We start from the raw sequence: 12385 nt of genomic DNA, 5'->3' as shown, positions 1-12385 counted from the left end.
AGCCATTATTGTGAAATAAACCCCGTCAGGGGATTTCTCGGCGAGGTTTCTGATCATCTTCCTGATTTATTTTGTAATAATGACACACTGACTGAATATTAGTCAAATGTTCACATTTTTGATCCCCTTGATTTATTTAGAAAACACACGCCTTCTCCAGTACACAGGGGAGTAGACAGACAATTTCCTCCCAATTTCAGGAAAACATCAAATTGTCAATATCGTGATCAGAACTATAAAACAAATTTCCTGTTTGTTGTCCCTCCTAAGATGAAATGTGATCTAGGCTCCTGCCAGAACATAAACCGCCTCTCTCTTTCGCCTGGCATGCTGTTTAATTGCCCTGGTTCTTTTTGATAGGTATAATTACTGTTTGTGCGCTTGTGTTTGCATCCGTGCCACTGTATGGTGCGAACGGCACATAAAATATAATGACCACACCAGGCTTTTGAATTAGTCAGAGACTATATTAAAACGTTTAGATGATTGATTCCATAAAAGTTAGGAGCTTGTGATTGCAGGGATCCTTACTGCAATTAAAAAGCCATTTGTCTGCACTGACTGTTTTTGCAATGAGGACAACACAAAATCACAGTGGTTTCAATTGGTATATGGGAGAGCCGGTTTGGCGGGTTGATGAATAAGAGAGCGACATTTACTCTACCTATCTCGCCGTCTCTTCTTTCTGGGCATCTTTGAAATTCTAAAAAGATGCTTTGCTAAAAAAAAAAGAAAAAAAAGGGCCTTTGCCAGCAGTTCTGTCACTCTGGCGGGCGGCTGGCGTGTTTTGGCCGGCTTAGGCGGGCTGTAATAAGGCAGACAGGCTGGATTGGTAGCTGTGTGTGAGATCTCTTTGTTCTGACAGTCCTGTAGTTAGGGTGTGAAGCGAATAAAGGCAGTTTGATTCATTTTTCCCCCGCTGGGTTCATCACAGGCTAAAAGACTGTCTGTATTGCTCAGTCGTGTCCTGCTTTTTCTGCGTGTCCAAAATAGCCCTATTAAGTGTCAAAACTTGAGCTGGAGGGAAAAAAAGAAAGCAAAAAAGAGAGAAAAAAATCATCCTCTCTTACCTTTTACACCTTCAGACCTTTTATTTTTAAGCTTGCTCCTTATTTTCAGAGGAAAGAGCAATCGCATGAGCAAACAAATGCTAGACGCTCTATGCCGTAAGCAGAGATTGAAATTAACTTTTTCCCTCACCAGCCAATTTGGCTACTAATTTTTTAGGTTATAGGCCATGCATACTACTACTAGCCAAAATAAATACATAAATAAATAAAAACATAATAATAATAAAGCAACAGCTTGAGGCTGTCTACACTGGATGTGACAAAGCGACTGTTGCAAATCACTGTCAGTCCTAGGGGTCTGTGATATTGACAAAAAATATCATCCCAGTATTTTCTGGGATTTTATCAATAAAAAAAAAAAAAAAATATATATATATATATATAATAATAGACATTTTGCTGAGTGTGTTATTGTGCTGATATCTTAAGACTACTGTGAACATCTGACTCCTAATGTTTTTGATATTCTTCATATTCTGTGGTCAGTTCACAGCAGTGATAGAAATTAATCATTCCAATAAGTTCAAATAGATTTTTACCTTTTATGGGCATTTGACCTTTATAAATATATATTTGTATAAAATCAATATCACATTTGTAACCGTGCTGATTTTTCAAATAAAAAAAACGGCACTCTTCGTGTCTGATTAACTATATGAAATGATATAAATATATACATTTTCTGCAGCCTTATCTTGAATTATGTGATCATTCTTAATACATATATTAATTAGGGATGTGACGATAAAACGATTCGTGGATCGATTCTGAGATCTTCCGAATGCATCGTGTTTCTCTTTGGAATCGATTCTGAGTTTAGATTTTAACAGCAGATGGCGATCTAATCTAGTTTTTATCCACACACTTAAACATTCATGAAGAAGAGTGCTAAAGAGCAATTGTTCGTTCGGCTGAGTCATGTAATTTCACCTCGACTCGGAATGCTTTTATGACGCAAGATTAATGTGAACACAGCCCACTGATTGATTATTATATTACGTTCAAGTGCATGTAAGGATTTGGAAACAAGTAGAGCACAGCTGTTTCTAAAGCAAGCGGTGCCATTTGGTGTTCAAAACTAAACTCATAATCGATTTGAGAAAGAATTGCGATGTGTTCGGAAAATCTCAGAATCGATGCTGAATCATTTCTCGATTTGCATTGCAACAATTTATTGTCCCATCCCTACAATGAAATCAGCATGAACAAAATTAATCTTTGAAGAAGTTGCGTTTGGCATTTAGATGTATTTACACATATTAATGCAGCTCAGATAGACATGGAATGCTTTACCTGCAGTTACAAATGCATAAATAATGTTTTAATATTTAAAACTTAAAATGTAGAATACTGATATTTGAAATAGTTTAAAAAAATGAAAAGATACTGTAAATGTCAAATTAAAACCGCCAGTAGGTGGCAGCAGATGACTGTTAAGTGAGTCATTGTGATTGTTCCGACTCATTTAAACGGTTGATTCATTCAGGAACGAAATGCCTTCATGTTACTAAAAGATGCAAAACAGTGCTGTGGCTGTGTTTGGAATTATCTTTGTAGGCGAAATGGAGCAAAAACAGGAAATATGGTGTCTAAAATGGAAGTCTCTTGATATTAACTTTGTTATTGAACTGTTGTATAAAATCAATATCACATTTGTAACCGTGCTGATTTTTCAAATAAAAAAACGGCACTCTTCATGTCTGATTAACTATATGAAATGATATAAATATATACATTTTCTGCCCCTTATCTTGAATTATGTGATCATTCTTAATGCATATATTAATATAGTTTTTATCCACACACTTCATGAAGAAGAGTGCTAAAGAGCACTTGTGCGTTCGGCTGAGTCGTATAATTTGACCTCGGCTCGGGATGCTCTTTATGACGTGAGATTAATGTAAACACAGCCCACTGTAAATACCCTTGTAATTCGCTTCAACCTTTTTGAATTGTATGAATGATTATTTTACGTTCAAGTGTGTGTAAGGATTTGGAGGCAAGTAGAGCATGGCAGTTTCTAAAGCAAGCGGTGCCATTTGCTGTTCAAGACTACCGTAAGCTCAGAGTTGATTTGAGAAAGAGCAAATGACTGAATCATTTAAACTGTTGATTCATTCAGGAACAAAACACCATCATGTTACAAAAGACGCAAAACAGTGCTGTGGCTGTGTTTGGAATTATTGTATTGTTGTACTGAAGTGTTGTATAAAATCAATATCATATTTGTAACAGTGCTGATTTTTTAAAGAAAAAAAACGGCACTCTTTGTGTGATATTAACTGTATGAAATTATATAAATATCTACATTTTCTGCCCACTTATCTTAAATGATGTGATCATTCTTAATACATATATTAATAGGCTGAATCATGCAGTGATGTCTCACGAGGTCTGTATTTGTGTTAAGCCTGTGCAGATTTGGCTTGAATGAACTTTCCCAAGAACTTAGGAAAAGTAACCCACCAAAATTGGCTAGTGATTTGACAGCGTTACCCACCACAGCTGATTTTTACCCGCATTTGGCGGGTGTTAATTTCAAACCCTGGCCAGAAGGACAGAAGAACACCACATGCAAAGTCAAAGGCCGCAGAGTCCCTCTGTTAATCACCTCATCTGTGTCGACGGGTCACGCTGCTCTGAAATGATGAGGTGGGGACTTCCTGTGTTCCATCTTGGTCACATTTAGCACTGTATTGACTTCCTGACCCGCTCTTCACACATAACTGGATCCTGAGCCCATCAGAGAGGTCACGTTCCCTGTGCAAAGCGCTAATTGTTGCATTAAATTTCACCCTGTTGACTGCCATAGCTACTGCCATGTTCATTTTCAGCTATCTGCTTAGCCCCTGAATGTGATTTCGAGGGCTAACTAGGAATTTGCGATCCATTGGTGTTTCCAGTGGCGTCTACGTTTGTCTACCTTATTTATTTACTTGCCTTCCTCTTTATGTGCTATTGTTCAATCACATTACACAGATGCTCAGTTTGCCCACAGCCGGTCTGCCAGGTCAGCAGAGCTGCGATTCTTTTGTAGATCTGTCAGTGTTGCTGTAGAATAATAAGGTTCAAGGGCAGATGTTTGAAAGGAGGCATCAGCAAAGGACTGTAAACCTGCAGAGACAAAGAGATGAAAGTGGTCAAATAACCACTATGACTGAGAATAATGCCATTGATCTGACGTTGCTGGGTATCTGTGGGAGATCCCGAGTGAGCAGTCACACACCAAAAACAACTTTACATTTTTAATTTGTTATTATATGAACATTTCTGACATGAACAACAGCTTTTGGCCATCAATACACTTGCTTTAAAAGGTTCTTTACAGCGATACCATAGAAGAACCATTTTTGGTTTCACAAAGAACCATTCAGTCAAAGGTTCTTTAAAGAACCATCTCTTTCTTACCTTTTCATAATTTGGAGAAACATAAAGGTTCTTCAGATGTTAAAGGTTCTTTATGGAACATTTTAAGTGTACATAAAATAGAAAAAAAAAACTTGGTGTACAATCTTCATTGGTATAAAAACTATTTTTAGGATTTAATTTGTCTTTGTGATTGTACTTTATGGATTTAGAGACGCCGTCTTAAATTGATCTGTTTTTATTATGATATGGTCAAGAAAATGCAACTATCTTACATGTTGGTTAATTGTTGGTGAGTTACTATAAATTTGCACAATCCCATTTACTGTACAATATTTTTTTTTTTTTCAATGTTCAACACAGATACTCATGTTTCATGATCTGCTTCTGTTATATAAATTAAGACCCTACAAATACCATCCAAACGATGGTCTGTAAAGATGAGTAAGCCTCAGCTGGACACTGGAACAGTAAAAATCTCATGCCAAATAGAGACTTTTTCTTTCCTCTTCTTTGTTTATCTTCTTTGTTGAAACAAATGCAAATTTTTAATCTCTAGTGGTGCATACATGTAGCCCATGTTGGAGTGAAAGACACCAGTTAATATGGCATCTGATAATCTGGCAAGCTGAACAAGAAAGCCGAAGTAACAGGTCTTGTGTCTCTTGTGGAGACTCCAGGGATGAATTCAGCTCTGATGTGACCATCATTCTGTGAGCGGCCTAATGTACTCGTATAGTGTAGTCATTCAAACAACAAGACACAGAGTGATCAATTTTTGTCTGAATGTAAGAATGTATTTGAGATCTGTTTTAAGATATGTTTTTATGGGTATATAATATGCAGACACCACGCTGATATATGACTGTATGAATAAAAAATGTGTTTGAAGAACTCATTCTGCAGTCATTTACTGCAGTATTCATATGCGCTTAGGTAGAAAAAGTTCTCCTGGCATCTGCCAAACCCAGAATATCCCATCAGTCCGCCCAACAAAACAGGTTTCTTCTGCTCCAGAGTCCAGTATCGGTGTGATTTACACACTCCTTTTGACACTTAACATTGTACTCGGCTTCATTCCATGAAGCTCCCTCACGCAGTTTTTGAGGAAGTTTGAAACTCTACAGCTTGTTGATGACTTTTACGCACCAGCTGAGTTACTGCTGTTTCTGATCATTTCCACTTTTCAATAATACCACTTACAGTTGACTGTGGAATATCTAACAGCGATGAAATTGTACAAACTGAATTCAGTAATTAGGAGGTGTGTCTCTATATTTTTGTCCGTATAATGTACAATGACGTGTATGGAAGCCCTCAAAAGATCTCTTTTTTTCAGGCATGGCACTATATGTTCAATGAGTTTCTCTGTTTAATGAGGCATCGTATTAGGCTGATTCACACTAACTGCCCTCCAAAGGCAAAGCGCAGTAATTACACATTTGGTCAAAATTAACAAAGTCTTAAAATGGACTTTGTGACAACTGTTTTGTCTTGTGGCAAAGTCTCCTGGTTCAATTTTATCCCAGAGAAACAAGAGTGTTTCAGAGAAACAAGAGTGTCAACATGTTTGACTAGCTGGCGTAAAAACTTTAAAGGCATTTTTCTCAGTTTCAGTGTCGGCATAGTTACTGCACTTTGCCTTTGGAGGGCATAAACCGGTCTGGTTTAAACTAAAAGAAGGTAAATGTTTTCTCATGCAGAGAGATAAGCAGATGTACTGGTAACACTTTATTTTGATGGTCCCTTTTGAACATTCTGTTGACAATAAGTAACACTGCACCTACATGTCTTATTGGAATCTTATTGGAGCGTTAGTAGACTGTCTGCTATATATGCTAACTCTTTATTGTGATGGTCTCCCAACAGACATTCTACTGACTATAAGTAACTTTGCAAGTAGATGTCAACTTAATCTAACCCTAACCCTACCAGTCTACTAATACTCTACTAACACTCTAGTGAGAGTTAGGCCCAATCCCAATTCTATTTTCTACCCCTTCGCCTACCCCTCGCCCCTTCCCCTTGTCCCTTGAAACAAAGTGTAAAGGGGAAGGGCTAAAATATTTCCCCTAAGAAATGGGACACCACTACAACACTGTTATACGTCATCATAGGTTGTCGCTAGTTCCTAATGTTACGTCAGAGGACATGCGCAGATGTTTATCACTCATTCCAAGATGTCAAAATGTTGTCATGTTTCAAAAAGTACAAATGTACGGTGTACGCACCGTTCATTCACATGTGGCCGTAAGCAAAACAAACAACGCATTATCACATGCGCGGCAAATTGCTAATCAGTGTAGTGGTGCCTGGAGAAGTATATATGCTTCATTTATGAATTTCGTTTTCAACTTTCTATTTGAACGCATTCGTTTTCTGGATCCTTGGACTAAAATGTTTACAGGGGTTCACTGGTTTAAGAAATTTCTGATCGTAAAAATCAGCTTCTTTTTATTTGTAAGGTATCGTTTTTATTATGTACTGATTTAGATTACTGGTGCGGTGAGCGGGCGCAGGTGCATTAGGCGCAATCATCAAATACATTTCAAAGCAAGCCGGCTCCACGGTCCTGACTGCATCATCACTGTCTTTATTGGGTGTTTTTAGCGAATATTTACATTTATTCACATGACTGGATGTGGTGGACTGCCATGACTTTGGCGAATGCAGGACACTGAATAATGCGCATCAGAGGGGATTTAAAAAGTGGAAGTATGTATACACCGTATACCTGCGTACACCCTCCACTACACCACCCTTGCAAATTGCCGTGCCACTGGTCTTTCATGTTTCTAACATGCAGTCAAGTGTATATGACATAAAAATATATTTTGTAATATCGTGCAATCAGTGCTATCTGCTAGCAAACTTTGGCGATTTTTTTGCAAACGTTTATTTACAAAACAACACCATAAACACAAACACAAGATTGAAGGTAATATACATATAATGAAACATTGTCATCAAAATCCTTATTAAAGGCAAAAATTACTTATATTTACGAGTCTGCTTGCTCGAGTGAGCAGCCATGTTGGAAATTTCTCTTAGCCCTTCGTTTGAAGTGAGGTCCTGAAAAATCTTCGTTTGGAGGGCTATCTGGCCCTTCCCCTTACCCCTACCCCTCCAACCAAAAGAGAAATGAGACACCCCTACCCCTTCACGTGAACATGCCAAACGGAGGGGTAGGGCTAAGTGTAGGGGTAAGGGGTAGAATTGGGATTGAGCCTTAGTATATATAAGTGCAATGGTACTTATAGTCAACAGAATGTGTTAAAGGGACCATCAAAATAAAGTGAAAGTTGTTAGTTTCTGTTTTTATTCGAGCTCTCTCAGATGAGGTGTATTACACCTGATCATTCTCTTGCTGCTTACTGTAACTGTCAGGAAATATTTTTTCAGTTCAGTTTATTCTTATTAGGGGTGTTTAATTATTTGCATCACTCTTTTTTTTTTCTCTTTTCTTTGCCCTTATAGTTCCAGACCACAGAATTGTTGGTGTTGCCTTCCATGATGTAATGTAATATGATATTATAACTTAATATTTCGAGTTACCATAATAGATCCATTGGCAATTATTTTATTATATGTACACACACACACACACACACACACACACACACATGTTGGGTTTACATGTTTTATGGGTTAACATTCCATAGGCGTAATGGTTTTTATACTGTACAAACCGTACTTTCTATCGCCCTACACCTACCCTACACCTAAACCTAGCCCTCACAGGAGATTGTGCATACTTTTACTTGATCAAAAAAACTCATTGTGCATGATTTATAAGCCTGTTTCCTCATGGGGACCTGAGAAATGTCCCCACAAGGTCAAAATCTACTGGTATTCCTATCCTTGTGGGGACATTTGGTCCCCACAACGTGATGAATACCAGGTGCACACACACACACACACACACACACACACACACACACACACACACACACATGTGTATGCCTTTATTTTTTATAACATAAAAAAATGCATGATGTGTATCATGTTATTGTGAAGTTATTTAATTTATTTGGTTTGCTCTGACAACATTTTGAAGTGATTTGTTATGCAGGACGAAGATCAGGAAGAACAGAATTGAAGCGTTTGGCAAGAAGAAAACGACAATCAAAAACTGAGACGGATGATATGAGACGTTATGAATCTTTTTTAATAAAAGCTGTTTGGAGTCAAACAGGGCGGTTGTGAAGGAGGACTCCTCTCTCTGAGCTTTCTCTTTTGAGTGCTGATGCCTATCAGAATCATTCATCCATTTCCAATTCAAATTGGGCCTATCTCTCCCACATCAGAACCATTGATATTCCAATAATTTGTCTGGCACGGAGGGTCTGCTCTATTTTGCTTGTGTAGAAGGATGTGGGTTTGTGTGTGGCTTTTCATCAGTGTGTGTGTGTGTGTGTGTGTGTGTGTGTGTGTGTGTGCTGTAGATCTCATGTTATTAGTATTCAGGGCAGGGACAGAAAAAAATCCAGGGTCCACAGCTCCGTTCTTCATTCATGTGTTCAGCCTGTCCCTGTTTTGTCTTCCTGTGGTTATTATAGAGTTTTCCATTCGTCTAGATTAAGTTAGGTGATATTGGCCACTCTGTAATGTTTGTCTTCATCTCTGCTGTGGTAAGAGATTTGTTCTACTCGAATTCTGCAATACCTTTCCATTGTATAACCTGAGAAATCACTTGGTTGAGTTTGTTACAAAGGCTGAAGAGGAATCTTCTGTCTTACTGTAAATACAGTAACAAAAAAAAAAAAAAAGCTCAATTGATAGCATATCGTTGCATATTGAACTGTGTGTAGCCCAAAATATTTGTATTATTATATACTAGTAAGCTTTCACCCTGTTGGAAAAACCTGCATATGCTGGTTAGGTATGTTTTGGTGTTTGGATGCTGGTTTTAGCTGGTTTATGCTGGCCCTTTGCTGGTTTATGCTGGTCCTTTGCTGGTTTATGCTGGTCCTTTGCTGGTTTATGCTGGCCCTTTGCTGGTTTATGCTGGTCCTTTGCTGGTTTATGCTGGTCCTTTGCTGGTTTATGCTGGTCCTTTGCTGGTTTATGCTGGCCCTTTGCTGGTTTATGCTGGTCCTTTGCTGGTTTATGCTGGTCCTTTGCTGGTTTACGCTGGTCCTTTGCTGGTTTATGCCAGCATAAACCAGCAAAGGACCAACATAAACCAGCTAAAACCAGCATCCCAGCACCAAAACATACCTAACCAGCATATGCTGTTTTTTTCAACAGGGCAATGAGTTGTGTTTTGTATTTTTCTCAATTCATATGTTTTTCCCTTGACAAACTCCTCTTAAAGATGTTCTGGTTTGTCCTCTTCGTGTCGTCGAGAGATTTCGAGACCTTCGTCCTGATGAAGTGGCTGATCTGTTCACGACCACACAGAGAATAGCTAATGTCATCGAGAAACACTTCCAGGGGTCCTCCCTCACCATTGCCATACAGGTATGTTGGGATTCAGCTGTTATAAGTTCAGTGTGTTAAATTTAATATGGTGATCTAGTCTTTCTCAATGATAATACCTGTCCTTGCATCAGATACAAAATATCAAACCAGGTGACATCTGCAAACAAATATTGCTGGAGCTTTTGCCAGAACTGCTTTCATATGTCTGAGACATTTACTAACTGGGGTCAAGGCCATTTTTGGTGGACGCATGAAGTCAGTGCTCTTTAATTTCATACAGGTGTGCTAGCAAAGTAACCACAGGTGTGGAGAATCACACTGATTATGAACGGGTTCTACTAACATTTGACAACCTGAAAGTTTTCAAAGTATTTATTTATTTGCTTATAACTTTGCCGTAAAAGCTTGTTACTGTATACTGTATACACTGTCTTCTACATTCTTTCCGTCATCTGATTGATAGCTTAACTTAATTAGTTATTTGATACTTGATGGTTATTTTGGTTATGATTATATACAGTCATGCTCATAAGTTTACATACCCCTTGCAGAATATGCAAAATGTTAATAATTTAACAAAATAAGAGGGATCATGAAAATGGCATGTTATTTTTTAGTTAGTACTGTCCTGATTAAGCTATATTACATAACAGATGCTTATATATACTTCACAAGACAAAATCATAACTGAGTTTATATAAATGACTTCATTCAAAAGTTTACATCCTTTGAATCTTAATACTGCCCTGTTGAAAAAAACGTCATATGCTGGTTGGGTAGGTTTTGGTGCTGGTATGCTGGTTTAAGATGGACTTTGCTGGTTTATGATGGTCCTTGACCAGCAACATGAGCAGCTAAAGACGTAAGCATAAACCAGTAAAGGCCCAGCATAAACCAGCTAAAACCAGCATCCCAGCATCAAAACCTACCTAACCAGCATATAATGTTTTTTTTTTTCAACAGGATGTGTGCTGTTTTTTTGATAGTTGGTTATAAGTCCTTTGTTCTGATAAGTTCATCTTCATATGATACATCAGGTTTTTAAGGAAGGGTTATTTATTAATCTGTCAGTCATTAATGTATTGCAATGTATTATATTTTGCCCCACAATAAAATCTACAGAGCCTTACATAATTTAAATATAATTTACTGACATATTATTGGGATATACAGAGCCACTGATAATTATATGTAATTATATGCAATTTATAGTCTGTTATACTTTTATAAAGGTTTCACTGATGTACATTACAAATTATCAAACTTTCATTTTAGTTTTTGGCCATATAAATATAATTGCATATTGTTTGCTCAGTTTGGGCATCTGAATAAATGAGGTCCATATATTCACTGTATCATATGGCTATATAAGCCTGGTGTGTCAAATACGATACTCAACAAAAGCCACATATGTGAACTGACTGTTATTTTCTTATCAGGCTTTATACCCTAAAATAAACGGCTCTTGGTTTGATATTTGGTTAAATATTTAATAATAATAATAGTTGTTTAATGTATAATGCAGTGGCATTCATATATGTTGAAGTGTTACCTAAGAAAACACCTTTTTGGACACGGTTTCTTACAGCTAAGTATAATTGTGAAAGTTTCAGTTTCTTTCCTGCTCAGTACTTTGTAACAGATACATGTTGTATGCTAATTTGAAACGGTTACGTATTTCAAAACACAAACCAACAAAAGAAAATCATTTCATTTATCAGACAAAAGAGAATAATCAATATCCTTTGCTGCAGGAGTTGATATGAGATTAGATCGACTTGCTTTCATGAAATGGTGAAAGGCTGTTCTAGAGATAAAACTCTCTTTCCAAAAAGGTGATGCATCTGAGGTGTTTAATTTTCGTGTGGAAATGAAAAACAAGAGAATACTGAATAAATATTTAAACTTCTGCACTTGTGTAAGACCTGCAAAGCAATAGGGATATCGCGTGTTTACCGTGCCAAAAATAATCGTATTATTATTATCGCTGATTAAATTTGCATTGCATATAATGCAAAATTATAGATCTACTTTAATTTATATATTATTTATTATAATTATATTCAAAGAATATTCATATAATTTGAACTTCTGTACAATCTTTAATTCTAACAATTCCGAATTTAAAAGGTAATAGTAGTATCTTGTGGCTCAAAAGCTTTAAAAAGGTGGAGAAAAAAAAATGAGGCACTTTGACATTCACATGGCCACGTGGAAGTGCAGCGATTCATTTGAAATTAAAATGCTGCTGAATTATTGACAGAGGTATTCCTGAATTCCCAACTAATTATCTGCTTCTGTTCCCAATAGGACGGACCTGAGGCAGGACAGACGGTGAAGGTAGGGTCTTAATAAGCGCTCCCTCTAAATTTATCATGAGGCTTCTGTGACACTTATCTTGTATTAAATAATAATTGCATTTCATTTACAGTCCTAAACCCTTTGAGCATGTCAATTATGCATGTGTCTGCTTTAAAATGCTTTGTCCATATCTTGTGGGCATGGTGACACTGACTGGCTTTGAG

General features: G+C 37.2%; 1 protein-coding gene across 1 annotated transcript in view; it reads left to right on the top strand.

Annotated features, from left to right (window-relative positions):
- LOC141293552 (bis(5'-adenosyl)-triphosphatase) overlaps nucleotides 1-12385 on the top strand; it is a 327189-nt gene that overhangs the window by 290604 nt on the left and 24200 nt on the right. Inside the window, exons 3-4 of the mRNA XM_073825574.1 lie at nucleotides 9754-9899; nucleotides 12171-12200. Coding sequence (XP_073681675.1) covers nucleotides 9754-9899; nucleotides 12171-12200 — 176 coding nt within the window. The remainder of the gene's footprint in view (nucleotides 1-9753; nucleotides 9900-12170; nucleotides 12201-12385) is intronic.

The sequence above is a fragment of the Garra rufa genome, chromosome 20, assembly GCF_049309525.1.
Source record: "Garra rufa chromosome 20, GarRuf1.0, whole genome shotgun sequence".
Classification (NCBI taxonomy): domain Eukaryota; kingdom Metazoa; phylum Chordata; class Actinopteri; order Cypriniformes; family Cyprinidae; genus Garra; species Garra rufa.
This window is presented reverse-complemented; position numbering and strand designations above follow the sequence as displayed.